We start from the raw sequence: 17303 nt of genomic DNA, 5'->3' as shown, positions 1-17303 counted from the left end.
TTTAATAATGCAGTTTTGTTATTGTTCAAAAAACATACAGTGGTGACGAACGCAAAGAAACAAAAATGAACTAATACCTAATGAAATAATTAGCAATAATTTATCGTTTAATTGTGTTTAAATTACATATGATCAGCAACAAATTATCTAGTTTCTTACAGCAGCGGTCCCCAACCCCCGGGCCTCGGACCGGTACCGGTCCGTGAGTCGTTTGGTACCGGGCCGCGAGAGTTGAGGTTCAGGTGTGAAATGTATAGTTTTCAGGGTTTTTATCGGTTTTCAGCGTTATTTTGTTATCGTTTTTATCGTTTACTCGGTTTTCCTGGGTCTTTTCACGTGTGTTATGAATATTTTTTCTTTTTTTCGGTACCGGTACTAGTTTTATTTTGTTGTATTTATCCGCGACACCGTAAAGGCCGGTCCATGAAAATATTGTCGGGCATAAACCGGTCCGTGGCGCAAAAAAGGTTGGGGACCGCTGTCTTACAGGAAACTTAATGTTGAAATTTATGAAGCTGTTTTTAAGAAATCTCTGATTTGCAACATGAGTGCCAAAAAATAACTAAATTGTTTGATCAGTTTTTATTATTTAAACCATTATAAAATCCTGATGTTGTACTTTTAGAGTATACTGTGTTCTGTGATTAAATCAAAATGCTGAGAAATGTAAATAAACGTAACATCTGCAGTTTTAAATATAACACATACTTTTTCAGTGAAGACCACATTTGCCCGTCACGTGTGTCTTCCGCTCATCTTTTTTGAGTGTGGATGGTAAGAAGACCGATATTTAAGGTGGCACAGTACATGGAAAAGTGCAGCGCGGCCTCCTTTTCCTCCTCTCCTCTGCTTGTCTTCCTTCCACCTCTCAGCTTCCCATTTTAAATATTCAATTACCACGCGTGAAGGGTCAGGTCAAACACAGGAAGCCGAGCTGATTGGTTCTACTCAGATATCGATGGTCGTGTGTGACCAATCGCTGCTGCTCAGGGCTTTGCCCAGCTGCTGCTCTGTGTATGTGTGTGTGTGTCTAATCGTTCCAGACCACGGTTTCCCTGGGTTTCCACTCACCTCTTGACCACTGTATCCTGTCAGACGTGTAAACGCTGCTTTTAATCAGTTTTACCGTCTCACACACACACCCAATGCAGCTGACCCTGTCCATCCCTGCTCTGTAAAGCACGCTTCATTAAGATTTAACTGATCTCCTGCTCACACACCCCTCTCACAACCTCTGTCAGGCACACACCTGATCCTACCAGCGCTGTTAACCCCCCCCAACTTAACCCTCACCTCACCCCATCATCTACCCTGATATCTCTTACACTGAAACAGCTCGTCAGCTCGGACATGCATCCTTGACTGTATGTGCTACGCTTCCAAATCTGCGTTTGACGTTATAATTGATCAAAATCAAACAAATTGGAAGACGCAGTTAGACCATGTGTTACAAAATAATAACCATAATTCATCATACTTTTTTTCTTTTTTTTCTTTTGTCTGATTTACTCTGTTAGCCAAACTGCAGAATTTAACACATTAAAGTAATAAACTCGACACTTTTGGGAAGAATATGTTAGAAATATGGATGCGATTTTCCTTAGTGGAGAATCTGGTCCATTCATCTTCTTCCACTTATCCAAGGTTGTTTGAGCCTAGCAGAGCTGTCACAGAGCAAGAGAAGCTTGGTGGAACCTGGACAGCTCACTGATCTGTCACAGGGCTAACACAGAGAGAGACAGAAAACCATTCAAACTCACATTTACACCTACAGCCAATTTAGAATCATCAGTTAGCCTGACTCCGTACATGTCTTTGGACTGTGGGAGGAAGTTGCAAAGAACCCCCACAGACACAGGGTTAGCATACAAACTCCATGCAAAAAGGCCCCGGGCTGTGCGGTGACACTACTAACCACTACACCACTGCACCTCTATAGAAGTTAGGTCACCCCAACAATTTCATTTTGCACCACATACCCGCTAAACTCCTGTCATTCACATCAAATTCACTTTATGTGCTTTATGTTGAATCCTGATACTTGTGCACTATTTAATTTATCTGCTGTGCTACTATTGTTACTTTATAGCTTCTTAATGTATCGAGTGCTTACATTATGCTAGCCTAATCCCACCCCAGCTGAGTCCGGCTGTGCCAGAGGTTTCTTCATGTTAAAGAGAGTTTTTCCTTCCCACTGTCACCAAGTGATTACTTGCAGGGATCATCTGATTGTTTGCGTTTTCTCTGTAATGCCTTACCATATTAAAGCCTTAAAACTGAACTAAATGCTTTATTTTCCTGTAAAGGGTTGGGCACACTGAAATACAATCAAATATGAGAAATCTTTATTGCATTTGGCATCTAAAGCATGCTTTGCTAACACTTTACAAAAAGGACACTGAAAAAAATGGCTCCATAATGTTATACTAGATAGTGATTAATAAATTATCTAATAACTGTTGATTAGTCAGTGGTCAAGCCATAACTCCACCCCCACCCATCCTACTGAAAACCGCAGATTATACAGAATTTATCTGCTAGATTTTTAACTTTTAACTAGAACAAAGAAACAGGATGACATCATTGGCATTTTTACGCTGCCTCCCTGTTTGTTTTAGAACTGATTGTAAGAGCTTATTGATTAGTATCAAGGATCTTCATGGTCTTCCTCCCGCCTACACGTCTCACCTCTTACTACCGCATGAACCAGTATGTATCCTGAGAGCCATGGGCAGAGTTTTTAGGGGCCTGGCTGAAAATGAAAAGAGAGCATTTGCAGTCAGTGCCTGGAGGCTCTGCAACAACCTGCCCGAGGAAACTGGGTCAGTGAAGTCAGTCGTTTCCTTCAAGTTGAGTCTTAAAATATGCTTTTTATTGATTATAATTATGAACTGCACGGGCCACTAAGTACATTTAATAAATTATTTTAGTAAGTTATTAGGGAAGCACTGATGAATGACTCCCCAACTCTCGGGTTGCTCCTGATTTGTTCCTCGCTCGTTCTTTGTCGTCTCTTGTGTATTAGCCACGTCTCACTTTGCTGGTAAGGTGATTCTGGCATAGGCAGTGAGGATGAATCAGTTAATAAGGTGTTTGTCGATAGTTGTTGACAAGATGGTTGTATTCTTGACAACGAGGGAAACAGGAAGAAAAGAGAGATCTACCGAGGATTTCTGCCCCTGGAATAACGTTGTTATAGCAGTGGATGTGGCAGAGCTTTGTGTGTGAGGATTGCATGTGTGTGTGTGTGTGTGTGTGTGGTGCATATGGTAAAATACTCTGCAGGTCTGCTGTTAGTCACACTTCCGCGTCTCAAATTGAATTAGCGTTGACAGCGCACAGTGCCGGCCGCGTGTATGTGTGTGTGTGCACTGGGGGCACTAGCTGTTGGCAAGCTGTCCACGTGTGTGTGTGTGTGTGAAACACAAGAGAAAGACGGCCTTTCCCCCCTGAAATCAATTACGCAAGTATAGGTCTGTGGATGTGGGGGTGGGAGGGGCACATCCTGTAGAAGGCAGCACAGACAGACAGCACCATCTGGGGCAGCGGGCGGGTCGACCCTTGGTTGAGACATGAAAGAAGCAGAGGCTTGGATAAGAGGAGAGGAGAGTACAGCCTGGTGCTAAATCACTTTTTTCTCTCCACCCCACACCCTCACCTCATCCTCTCATCTGCCATCCGATACATCAGCCACGGAGCATCATTCTCACTCAATCACTCTCTGCCTCTATTCCTATTTCCCCCTCTCCCCCCTCTGTATCTGTCCCAGGAGTGATAACCTGTCATACACAGGAAGCAAAAAGAGGTAAGAACGATCTATCCCTCTGCCAGAGATAGGGGCAAAGAGAAAAAGAATATCTCACATCTCTTGTTCCAAAGGGGTTGATGTATAGGCTTGTATTAAATAAAACCAATGCCAGAGACTCTCTCTCTCTCACACACACACACCTGTAGAATCACACTTTAGCCTAACAGACAAGGGGAGGAATTAGCAAACACACACACTTTCTCCCAGGAGGAGTGGAGCTGCTCATAAAGGGTAGAACATGTTTTTTGGACAATCTTTGTGCAGAAAGTGCATTAGCTAAATGGATGCACTGTCACATAGCTGCAAGTGTGTTAATTATGTTGAATCCCTTTTTTTGGGCTTCTTAAATTAGGAGATCCAAAGATAAAGCATGATGCATGGACTGAGAGAAATGATCTTAAGTATAAATTTGGGATATGAGGGAGAATGCAAGAACTGGTTGGGTGATTAACACTTTTTCTGAAGAATGGCATGAGTCTGAGGCCCAGATGGAACATGCAGAGGAAACCCCAAAACTCACACACACAAACAAGGAGGCCAGCTGCCAGACCACATGTTAAAACGGTTTGTCCTCCACTCATCTAACCTCTGCTCCTGTAAGACAGAGGCTTGTCAGGGAGCACATGCCAAAGCGAAGCCCCCATGACCCCCGTCTATGCACACGTGTGGCCGTACTGAAAGGTATAGACGTGCATATAAATAGAAATCTAACTCATTGAGACTTCTTGCGCTGCGTCAGAGAACAGGTTTTGGACTATATCTGTAACTAGGAGGGAGATAACGATCACAGAGAGGAGGAGAGGAGCACTTTCACTGAAACTGTGCAGCGTACGCCCGGTCGATGGGGCGGTAGAGGAGTGCTTAATAACTGTTAAACTGCTCTTGCTTTTCACATTACTCACAGAGTGTAATTCAATTTCAGCCACAGCTGGTTTCACTTTTAACTTTACAGCTGAGCTCAGTCATGTCCCATAATCTGACCTGATAAATAACCAGCTTTTATTGAATTTGCAGAGAAAATAGGGTCCAGTATAAACCTTCACGAGAGACACGCAGAGGTGAACACGAGTTTGGCTGCAGGGCGTTTAAGCTGAATGAGCATATGTGTGTGTGTAAGTGGGTGTATGGCAACTATTATTAACTGACATACACGTGTTAGTGGTGTGTGTGTTTCATGTTTTTTAATCTAATGAAGGCAGAGTATACTTACACGTTCCGACTCTCTGCTGAGCCTCTCTCCTGTTTCAGGATGCCATTTCACATGATTGGAAACAAATGACTTCGGGGTCACATTTCTTTCCCTTTACTGCCTGTCAATCACAGTGGAACAGTCCAGAAAAAATCAACACACAAAAAAAAACACAAGCCACCCTTTCTGTTGTTTCATAAGCGCAGCCTCCATGTTATTTCAACCAGAGGATTATGCTGACTCGGTATAAGGCAAATTCATAGAGCGGATGAATGGGCAGATATGGATATTCTTCCACAAGTTGATGAAAGGTTAACCCAGCTGTTACTTTCAACCTGCTATGGGGTCTAACCAACACAGCGAAAAGATGGATAGTAGATCCTGTGATGTCACCCACTGGTTAGTAAATTTATAAAGCCTTGAGCTCAACTTTTTCACATCGCCATATTGAAAGCGGATATAACGGGAGAGCACGGGACACCACACAGTCTTTGGCTAATGACTTGTGATTGACAAGTTGTTAGAACTTGTTGGCAAGTTGTTAGCCTAAGAGCTAACAAATTGTCAATGACTTAAGATTTACAAGTCAATGAGCAAACTAATTTGTCTTTTCTGTCTTAAATTATAATCAGATTTCACAAAGTGAATTTCACATTTTTTCTGTATATAAAACTAGCGACTCAGCCCATGAAGTCACCAGGAAAGTGTTTAACGAGGGACCTAAGGGCCATTTTCTTATAGACTTAGCCTACATACAATACACATCCATCTTCTAAGTGGTAATATCCTGCTAAATTATAATCTGTAAATACATGTAACTCTCATTACTGAGAGTCGAAGGAACTATTGTTGCTTTTATATTCTTCCAAGTTTCCAATTTTATGCTAAGCTAAACTAAGCTAAGATAAGCTAAGCTAACCATGTAAGAACCCTGCTTCCGGGTCCAAACTACTCTGTGTTTATTAAGGTTCTATTTAATCTGAACAAGCCCCTAAAAAAGGTATTGATAACTGTCGGCCTATCTCGGTTTTTATTACCACTGTTAATTTTAAAGCTCAGTTTTAAAAACCTTACGATGTAACTACAGCCCAGCTCACGCCGCAGTATATTAATGACTAACCCCTTATTGTGGATGGATTATCTCTGTTGTTCTTCTGACTGAAGTTTGGTCCATTTACAGCATCCTGCCATGCGATCGCATTTGTCCCTAACCATTGGGAACACCCGCATTAACTTATCGAGTGGAAAAAAGTTAACGTTCATCCTCCAGCTTCACTGTGCTAATGTGTTTATATTATGCTAACCATAGCTGTGTAGCCAGCTAGCCCAACTTCAGTATCCCAACAAACGTCACTGCTGTTTAGTTTCCTGTCCTTATTTATGTTGGAAGCAGAGTTGTACGTCTTAATTTTTTCAGAAGTCTCTCAGTCAGAACATCGTATATTATGTTAAGTGGAAACTAGCGAGCTAACTTCCTGTTAACTTCTAACGCCATTAAATTTAATAAATTCTGTTTTCATGGATGCCTGGGTGTTAAACTTAATTGTTACACCTGGTAAATGGTAAATGGCCTGTATTTGTATAGCGCTTTACTAGTCCCTATGGACCCCAAAGCGCTTTACACATCCAGTCATCCACCCATTCACACACACATTCATACACTGGTGATGGCAAGCTATAGCCACAGCCACCCTGGGGCGCACTGGTAGAGCAGCCACACTGATCATTTTATTAAAGATGAAAGAATTTAAACAGTTTTTAGCTCTCAGTGATGCTGCAGTGTTAGTTTGACTTTGGGACCTGAAGTGGAGTTTGGACCTGGAAACAGCTGATAACGTCAGACTTAAAGACCAGATATTTTGCAGTTAGCTAGGTAGCTTTTTTTAAAAAAACAAACATTTTTTTTAATTTGTTTTCTGAATTCTGCTTTCCAGATGAAATTGGAAGACAGAATTTACAATTCCCAGTTAGAATTTTCATCTTGAACAATTTAAATCAAACAAAATTAAAAACAATAAAACAAAAAAATTTCCAATTTGGAAAATCGGAGCAGTCCTGCAAACCCCAAATTAACAATCCAAGATGGCATGAGCGAATGGCAGTAAAAGTGTAAAACCTTTAAAAACAATTACATTTAATCTTTACTGCCACTATCATGTATTTGTGACTTGCTAAATAAGCCATTCACGGAGTACTGATCAGGATCTTTCCATAAGCGTGCTGCAGGGGTGTTTTTAACCATAAAAAAACAAGTATTGCACTGCTTTGCTAGTGACATATGACTGGCTCTACCTCCTAAGAAGCGAAACAAATCCTGTTTTTTCTTGCTTTTCTGACTTTACTGCTGTAACGAGTTCTGAAATCCACCTTTTCTAGGTGGAACATAGACTAGTGGTATATTTCTCCTTCTATTGGCAGAAAAATTGTTTGATGGACATTGATGAGGTACAGCTGTTCAGCTTTTTGACCATTACAGGTACACCATTCATCGTGGACTTTACGTAGTCAGACATGATACTATGAACACTGCTATATGCTGAAACCAACAAGTATAAGCCTACAGTGTAAGTGTGCTCCTTCATGTATTAATTCACAGTGTGCAGTCATGGTAGATGGCTGCCCCCAGCTTGAGCCTGGTTTTGCCAGAGGTTTCTTCCTGTTAAAAGGGAGTTTTTTCTTCCCACTGTTACCAAGTGCTCACAGCATAGGGGGTTGTTTAATTGTTGGGGTTTCTCTCTATTATTGTAGGGTCTTTACCTTACAATATAAAGCCCATTGAGGCGACTGTTGTTATGATTTGGTGCTATGTAAGCAACACTGAATTTAACTGAATTTTATCAAACACAGTTTTAGCTATTTCAGACTCTATGAATGTGCGTCAAACCTCTTGTTTATCTTTTTCAATTTAGCACACTCATATTTAGGCCCACATGCTCATGTTATCTTTTTCCTTCTAATATCTACCACAAGCGTGTGCCTGCTTCACTGAAGAGTGACAGGTGCAATGTTCAGCCCTCCGGGTATGAAAGCAATTTGTCTAATTGAAAGATCAGGAATTAGAAGGGAGTTTAAAATGATTGTCCTATGCAGGCCAACATGGAAATGACAGACAGTATCAAATAACCTGTCCAGATTATGTCGGTCTGCAGACAAAGAGCAGGCTGTTTGATAGCGGCGCACCTGACCATTCACCAAAACACGGGCCATCCCCTTACCGAGATCCTCAATTAACTTCTTCCTGCTATTTCCACGTCCAGCTCACATTAGCTCACCGCCATGCTCGGCTGTGACAAGTAAATTGCTGTTTGGTTATGACCGTTTGTCGGGAAACAGGCCATTTCCCTCTCCCTCCCTCCCCACTTTTCCTAAACTGCTGTCCTAGCTCTGCTGAGAGGGAGGAGAGAGACAGGGATGAACGGGTGCTGGTTTCTGACTGAGCTGAAGGCAGGAATTATCACATCAGTGGCTGAACGGGCGTGCCCCATTTGGTATGAACGCAAAAACCCCCCCAAAACAACCGTGTTGTGTTGGCCAACGGTAGTGATAGCTTTTCATTTGACTCTGAACGTCTTTCACATTTAAAAAAAGAGCTTCTACAACACAACAATCAAGAAAAGAGCTGATTTAAACTGTTTCAGGGAGCAAAGCTCTCGTTCCAAATAAAGGGCTCTACTGAATAACCATTTCACCTCCATGCATCTCTGATTAGCCTTATTATTGGTAATAAAATGCAGGAATGGAAACTGGCTGCCTGGATTCTGGCAGCTGTTGTTCTTCCCCTAAAAATCACACAGAAACCTAATGAGCTCATGTTATTAGTCAGGGGTGGCCAGGCCTGACGCAGAGATTCAAAAACACAAAACATGCTTTTGTTCACTTTAAATGGACAGCAGCAGATAATTGGAACATAATGTGCACCCTTTCATCATGTCTCCTTCAAACTCGCTTCCTGTTGCTCAATACTGCATGTGTGCTTTACTCTGAAATACATTTGGCATTTATGTTCAAGCAGAACTGTCATTATGCGTGTGCTTATGTGTCCACTGCCGTGTTTGAAAGTGTGTAAAAAGACCATTTGGAAGTTGTGGAGCTCAACAAAAAGCAGGAAAAAACTTTAATGGGCACTTATGGTCAGTTTAACAAACACGTTCATTATAATAGTTCTGTTACATACCTCATTGCTGATGCTCTTTGGTAACACTGTTACAGCCCTTGATGCAGTAAAATTGTGGACTGAACTGTCAAAAGCAATCTGTCCCGAATAAAAATCTGCATCCTGCCTGAACAGGAATGTTTCTGTTTACTCCGCTTTTGGCTTCTCTGGCTCTAGACGAGATTGCAGAATGAAAAGGAGCTGCTCGGAATCTGGTTCGGGATCGCTTGTTTGTGCTGGTAACTCCAACACGTTTGTGTAAAAGAGTTTATAAATACAAAGAAGTCCCCACAGCCACATTTCTCCTCTCAGTCGGATCAAGGAGGATCAGCCCTTTCTGTTTTGTGTGTTCAGTTTTGGGATTGTTATGCTCAATGGGCCGGAGCCCGCAAGTGCCGTCCAGCCGTCAGAGGCAGTGGTTGGTGGTCGGGAGCCAGGGAGGCTGGCGCAGCAGACAGTCTGTAGTGTCTTCGGCTAGTTTGGGGTGCCGGGAAATGGCTGCGAGCTGGGGGTTCAGAGGGAAGCTGTAGCGGTAGAGGCAATACGGGCTTACAGTGTCTGAGAGATGTGGGGGGAGAGGAGAGCTCTGAGGGCTGAGAGGGCTGAGAGGGCTGAGAGGGCAGTGTAAGGGGAGTAGGCAAGGAGACCCCGGGGACTCGTGAGGACACGGGTCCCTGCAGTGGGGCGGTTTCTTCCCCTGCAGCGCAGAGAACAGCGGGAGGTCTGTGAGAGGAGGCAGAGGGGAGAAGCCTCTCAGTCTGTCTGCTCCCAGGGAGGAGAAGGCTCTGCTGGGCAGAGGGGAAATGCTGGGTGAGGTGGTGGTCTTGCTGTAGAGGGGGAGAGTGAAAGCGTGGACAGCGGCGTCCTGGCAGGACAGCGGGTGAAGGGATGAAGATGAAGAGACGGGGAGCAGGCTCTTCACACTGCTGGTGGGCGACCCTGAGCTGCCTGTCAACGGACAGGACAGGAAAAAAATAAGACACTGAATCAACACGTTAAAAAAGTCAAATCTCAGAAGTAAATAGAGCTGGAGCACTTTACCTTGGAGCTGTATGGTGAAAGGCTTGAAGTCCAGGCTGAAAGGGCCTCTCCAGGGATATGACTCGAGCAGGCCATCCAACACTCCCCTGCACACACACACACGTATTTATACATACTGTAAATTTTGGTACTGAGAGGTGTGAAATTCTGCACTACTCAGCTCAGCTTTATTTGAAGGTTTTATGTGGCTTCAGATTTCAGTGGTTGAACTTAAAATCCCTCTCGGGTCCTTTAGTGGAGCACTTTCAGCTAAATAAAAAGTGTTTATGTTCAGCGTTCAGTGAGAGTTTGCTATACCTATTCCTTCCTGGATCTCGGAAGCCTTTGGCGAAGGGGTTCCTGTCGATCTTCAGTTTTGTAATCTGGCCCAGAGGAGAGGAACAGACACGGGTTAGAGTGGATTTGTCAACGGGTCACGTGCTTAAGCTAACAATGAGCTCAGCTTTTACAATAGAGTAGAGTGGCAGAGTGGCAGAGCACCCCCGCGGGACTGCATCTCCCAGCAGCACCCAAGGCGATCAGCCATGTCAAACAGGGGTTCTTGCAGAAGGGGTTCAGGGTCGTTCGGTTTTATCCAGTGCTTTAATAGGCCGTGGACGGCGGCAGTCGGCGCAGTCACAGCTCGTTACTGCGTTTCTGTAATAACACGTTCACTGATAGTAAAATGAGCCCTGATGAAAAGAGCTGGCAGTCCCTGCGGAGGGCTCTGTTACTGGAGGAATGGTAGCCAACAGCAGGGTCAGGTCCCCTCGACGGGAACACACACACCCTCTCTGAGCAATTGGACCAGCAGAAAATCAGAACACTGCAAATTTATGATTTGGCTGCGAGCACATGGAACCGGGCCTCACTGGCTTCACAATGTGGACATTTTTATGAGGTCAAGCAGCCTGAGCTGTTCACTGGAACATCATCATAACAACCGTGCCAAGGAAGAAAAGGCTAAACATCTGTTTTTTGATCAAATCTGGCAAACAGTAGTAACACAGAGTCACTGACTGATTTTTCTTTATTAAGCATCACTTCATTTTTTTAATGTTCCAATTCATGAAAAAGTCAGATGTTTATTAAAGAAACGATCCAACATTAGTGCGCTTCGTTTCTGAGCTCAAACCTTCTGTTTGTGAGAAGTATTGAGAAGTATTTCAGCACTGCTGCTGAGTGTTACCTGCTGGTTCTGGTAGGCTGTGACTGTGGTGAACTCTGTTTCTGGGAAGGAGAAGCTGTGCACTCCGTCAGCAGGCAGCGACTGGATCTGAGACAAGTCCATGCGAGGGTTGTGTTTGATGATGTGCACTCGTGGCTTGTATTTATGCATCGACTGAAGAATGATCTGCATCATGAGACGAAGAATGAAAGGCTTTTTATTTATTTATTTTTTAAGGTGGACATCAATTTGGAATCATCTTTCAGATCAGAAACGGACATATCAAGTATTACAGCTGCATGTTCTTTTTTGTTTTTTATAAAAAAAAACTTTAAAATAAAAAAATGCAATTTTGTAAATCTGTCATTTCCATTTTTTTGTGCTAACATTCCAAAAAAATAAAGAAAATATAAATGTAAAACACATTTTAAAATAAATTTCATTCTTAAAAAAAGGAAATTAAAAGAGTGGATTTCAGGCTGTTTTAGATATAAATCTTCTTCTGGTGCACTACAGTAGGTTACATGACTAACAGGATAATGAAAGGAAATATCCAAGTCTTTAAAATACAATTATGAAGAGCTCTACATTTTATAAAAGTATTTAGCACAAATGTGCCTTTCATCAAATAAACCTAATAAAACATCAAATATGGTTAAATATGTCATATTACTAACAAAGGTCTGAGAAATTATTAGTAATACACTATGGGTTACATGTGACCTCTTTGTGAACAAAACAAAATATATGAAACAATTATTTTGTTCCTCATATATTGTCATGGAGTAAAACTGGTCTCCTAGAAGGTTTTTTGGGGGGTTTATAGCACAATTTTTGAGGTGGAATATTAATATGATCATTTTTTTAATATTTGGGAAAGTAGATTAAAAACACTGAAAAGAGTCAAAACAAACAAACATGTAAATGTAACAGCACAACTGTAAAAAATTTGTGGTCCTAACATCTGGAGCAGCTGTGTTAAACTCACTTTGCGTCGTGGGCCACATACAGTCCATTTTGATGTTAAGTGATCTGAAATGGGCCGGGTCAGTGAAACAACATGATAAATGTGTAAAATTATAGAAAAGGCTATAATAGTTCACTGTTCTGTAATTATAAAGCCTAAAACTCTTCTTAATTTACCATACAGTTTAATATAAACAGACTATCCTGTAATTACAAACGTTTTTGTTTTTTTAATCATTGTGGACTCATTAATATTTTCATATTATTTGATATTTAATATTTGAAACAGTAACTTTCCTGTAAATTTAGCTCTTTATCTGTTAGTAAATTACTGTGATGTTGTATGATGAAAGGCGATGGAGGTGGAGCGGTTTTATTAATAGGAAAAGCTGTAAAATGTATGAAATTAAAGATAGAAATTTAAACTCTATCCACTCCTTCCCATTTTCTATAGCTGTCCAATGGGCCGGATTAGAGTCTTCAGCGGGCTGATTCTGCCCCCCAGGCCTTATGTTTGACACCTCTGATCTAGACTATTTCTTTTCACAGGAGAAAAACCCAATAAAAAAACGGTAATGTGATACATGAGGTTTCACAGTGGAGGGAAACGCTTTCTAAAATAAACTCAGCACTTACTGACAAACAGCAATATGTTAAGAAAAAAAGTGAAGACAATTAAGTTAATTAAAAATGCGTAAAATGTCCATTTGAGATTTTACACTGACCACGAGAGATGTGGATTTCGAGAAAGTTATTCTTGTCTTTTTTCTTTTCTTTCTTTTTTTTTAAACATGAAATGAATTTCACAAACACACAAGTTCCAGCGTGGACGTATAAACAGCAGGATCGAGTCGAAAAGCCTCCAGATGCCTCCCTGGTCACAACATTTGCAGATTGCTAAATCTTTCGAGGTAAACTTTGGAGCTGAGAAGGATTCCGCTTCCTTCCTCCCTCTAAGACATCCAGGTTTCCCCTCGATGTTACAAATGTGTAAGAGAGCAGTTTAAGGACTGAAACTCTCAATGCAGTCAGAAAAGCAAAAGCAACACGCAGAAACACATAAAAATGATTAGAAAGATTTGTTAATATCATGATCTAATACACAAAAATTAAAGAATGATCTTCAGCACATCCGCTTAAAAAACGAACTCCGTTTTAATCTCAGTGCATCTGATCCTTTATCCAAAGCAAGAAGAGCAACAGGAGGCAGCGTGTGGGTTACCTACATGTCCCTTATCGTCCATCTCGTTGTTGGTGAGCTTGACTCGGTCAAAGCTGATGACCTGACGCATCCACGTCTCTCCTGCGCACGGGGAGTCCGGGTGCACGTAGAGCCGCGGCGAGATGCAGGAGTGATCCGTGTTTCCAGCCACCATCCACTGCGAGCTGTGGTACACATACCTGCGTGGAGGAAAGCGCGTGTAAGTAAAAGGGAAAACAACAACAACAAGAATAAAAAAAAAATCGGCGCTCACCTGTAACGTTTGGAGTCCACGGGCATGACGTCCATCGCGATATAATACTGCTGGCAAGGGTCCAGATTGCGCACCTTGACGCGCACAGAAGGAAACATTCTCCTGATGAGAGGAGAGGAAAAATAACAAGAGAGAAGTCATGTTTGATCTCTTTAATGAAAGCTGCTTAATAAAACTGTTAAATGTTTATTTGGCGATCACGGATTTCAGTTTATAACGACGCCTTAAAGACAAGAAGAGGCCGAGACGTTTCTGCTTCTGCCGGCCAGGTTCACAGGAAAGTTCAGGGACCTCCAGGGGCCCTGAGGGCGTCGTCACTGTCCGAGATTTACAGCGCGTGTTGTCGGTGATTGAGTAAACGGAACTTAGATTTCAGCGCGCAGTCATGTTCCAATAACTCATTTATCTGAGCAAGAACCCGTTTTCTGCGAACCTGAGATAGAAGCTTAATTACACTCCCAGCAACAAGTTTTCTCTGTGCAAACGATGCGTCACATAAAAGAGATCTTACAGATCGGCAAATATGGGTAAAATACAAGCTAAGAAATATTTAGAAAACGGTTTAGTTCATGAATATGAGTTAATTCACAAAAGCAAAAGTAAGTGACATATTTCCACGTGATGAAAAGCCACTTTCAGTTTTTATTCTGCACCTCATAATTTGTTTAATGATAGCTGCCTCATTAGTTTAGGGAGTGATCTTATTGTACACTGTTGTTCTTCTGCTCGCCTCCGATTGGTTGTATCTTGATAGAGCGTTTTAAAATCCTCGATAAAGCCGCACCTGTGACCGAAGAACAGTTAATGTAATTATCATAGCCTGATAAGCCCGCTCCACATTGGATTTCATTTGCAACAGACGCTTTAATGAGGAAGCACACCTTCAGTTATCATTAAAAATGTAGACAAGTCTTTTTTAAATTTATTTGCGGGGGTAATCCCCTTCAGAGGCCCGGGCTGAAAACTAAACCGACGGGTTTAAATTGCACTAAGATAAAGTATCTGATTAAACTGTCGTTTTAACTGAAATCTCAAACTGTGGCACTAAAAACATAACGGCCAGACTGCACTGTATCTGGTGATCTACAGAAAAACGACTGTAGCTCTTTGCTTGTTAACGTGGAGGCAAATACGGTTGGAGTTTTAAATAAAAAAGCTGGTTAAAGTTAGTAAAATCAGCAGGAAGACGGCTTGTGCGGGGCTAAGACTTCACACGAACTTCTTTGAATTTAGTCTTTCTTGCGCAGATGTTTCACCTTCCGGCTTTAGTGATGATCATCTCGGTGCCGATCTCGTAGAATCTCCTCCACAGTTCGGAGCCCTGCAGCTCTACTCGGACCTCTCTGTCCGGCCAGTCGCTCTCCTTCGGCTTCTTCTCCTCGCTGCTCGGGTCAGAGTCTTCAGTCTGTGATCTGTCAGTCTGTCCCTGCGGGTCACAGGCTGAGGGGTCCTCTCCCCTCCTCGGTGTCGGACATGCTTTCTGTAGCTGGTTGATGGGATATTTATTCTGGTCTGAAAAGTGGGAAAAGGAGTGAAAAAAGAGAAATGAGAAAAAACACAGAAATGTGTCTATTTTTTAAATATTTAATGGAAAGCCAACTTTGGAAGCTCTTTTAATTTGGGGAAATTTTAAAAATTGGTAATATTATAAATCTTATTTTACTTCATGAATGTTAAAGTTCCTAGAGCGAGCTAATTTTAGCTCTATTCCTCAAAAGCAAGTTCACGTGATAACTCTTGAGTTTTAACAGATTGAATATATTCTAAATCATGAGAATTTTAATTTTTGGGAACTTTAAATGTGGCCTAAAGATGAAAAATCAACTGAACCTTGCAACTAGAAAGTTGTGCGTTTTCTGTTTTTTCCCCAAATTGTGCGTAAAAGTCCTTCAATTAAAAAGCAGCAGGGTGCTCTCGGCGGTTAAGCAAAAGTGTCCTCACCGGGAGAGATGCTCCTATCGCCGCTGGTGTCAGCGCTGCTCGGCTCGTGCTCCTCCGACACTTTAATCCTCTTGCAGGGCTTCCCGACCAGCGCCTCCACCGAAAAGGCGTGAGCCCGGGAGCTCAGTCCCTGCATCCTGGTGGGAAACACCGTCTGTACGGCTCCTGTATTCCCCCGAACTTTAACTTCGTCCCGCACAAAGTTCAGCGTCCTAGCTCGCTCAGAAGAGGATAGGCAGAGCAAAAACCAGCAGCCGCAGCACCTCAGGGAGCTCCGCGTGACGCTGCGTAATTGAACCGCTGCGTTCCCATGTGTTCTCCGAGACGCGCGCCCGCATCAAAAACACCTCCCTGATTATTGGCACGCCTCTTCTCCTCACTACAACATTTCCCCCCTTTAACCGGATCAACTTCTCGCCTTCCCTCTCTCACAGAGAGCTCGTTCCCCGGTTCCGCTCTGCGCGTCATAGAGAAGGAGGGGAGAGCGCGCATTCCTTCACGTGCGACCCCGCGCCGTAGCAGACATCCACCTAAACTCTAATATAACCTGATATTAATATTAACTGAAACGAATGAGAATAAAGTGAAATAATAAAGAGTGAAATAATGACATTCATTTCATAATCAGTATTTTTGCGCTCGACGTTGGAACTTTGGAACCAAAACAAGCAGACACTTGGCTCAGTACGCACCTGAATTAAGCTTATTTGAAATATCTTTTTGTTCCTTAACGTTGAGAGAAAAGTAAAAGGACTCGATAGATGTTGGATATTTTTGCTGTGTGTTACTTGGGTCTCGGAACAGCCTGTAGGAGCATGTTTGTCACTGTCCTCAGAAATTCAAAATTCTTAGGTCAGTTCATAAATTTGGGCAGTAATCTCCGACTCATATCAAATAATAAAATTAAACGTTTAAGACAAAAAATAAATTTGATGGCTTGAATTTATCCTTTATCTGCGTCAAATGTAAATGTTGTAATGTAAAGGACATATTTTTAACAAATAAGCCGTTCATTTGCATTCTAAGATGCTCTCCTATTTAGACGGCCCATAGGTAAATACACTTATTCTGTCAAATATTGTAAGGAGGCGAAAGGCACAGATATTTAGATCTGTTAACTCGGACCATCTGGGAGGTAAAATATCACCGTGAAACTCTGCATGTCTGCTGAAGCTAACATTTCCTATATTAATTTGAAGGCTTTCCGTAAAGCGCGCTCACGTCTCCTGTTTCCTTGGTACAGAAGTGGGTTTTTTTGGGGGTTTTTTTTTTTTTAGAAGTGGGGTTCTTATTCGTGGTACCCGGTGAGGTTGTGCGCAATAGTCTGGTTCTCATAAATGCGTGGATCAGATGGAGTTTGGAGCACAGGGGGAAGAAAAAGGGTCTGTAATGACAGCTCGGGATTATTACATTACTGCTCGACATGAAATAGATCCGCTTTACACAAATAAAAGTCAGCAAAGGCTCTATTTAAAATGTTTTTTAATCACATGGTGTAATTGCTCTGAGGAGAAAACAAATGAGGGCTGTGTTTACAGCACGGTTGGTTTGGTTGCTGATGGAAATCTCTGACAACAGCCGGG

The 17303-nt window shown here is 42.2% G+C and overlaps 1 protein-coding gene across 2 annotated transcripts; it reads right to left on the bottom strand.

Moving 5' to 3' along the window:
• Positions 1-9090: 9090 nt before the first annotated feature.
• tbx22 (T-box transcription factor 22) lies at positions 9091-15973 on the bottom strand. 2 transcript variants are annotated; one of them, XM_084941035.1, is made up of 8 exons: positions 15721-15973; positions 15036-15291; positions 13780-13881; positions 13531-13705; positions 11360-11524; positions 10489-10553; positions 10192-10277; positions 9091-10098 (listed from the first exon to the last, which is right to left on the bottom strand). In XM_084941035.1, exons 1-8 carry the CDS (start codon positions 15854-15856, stop codon positions 9557-9559), a joined length of 1527 nt encoding a protein of 508 aa, XP_084797161.1. In that variant the 5' UTR covers positions 15857-15973; the 3' UTR covers positions 9091-9556. The 2 variants fall into 2 exon arrangements, with proteins under 2 accessions (XP_084797161.1, XP_084797166.1); XM_084941040.1 differs by having other exon boundaries at positions 15036-15255.
• Positions 15974-17303: the final 1330 nt, after the last annotated feature.

The sequence above is a fragment of the Perissodus microlepis genome, chromosome 2, assembly GCF_051167445.1.
Source record: "Perissodus microlepis isolate ML-2025 ecotype Zambia chromosome 2, ASM5116744v1, whole genome shotgun sequence".
Classification (NCBI taxonomy): Eukaryota; Metazoa; Chordata; class Actinopteri; order Cichliformes; family Cichlidae; genus Perissodus; species Perissodus microlepis.
The sequence above is the reverse complement of the archived record's forward strand: the minus strand, read 5'-3'. Positions and strand labels throughout refer to the sequence as shown.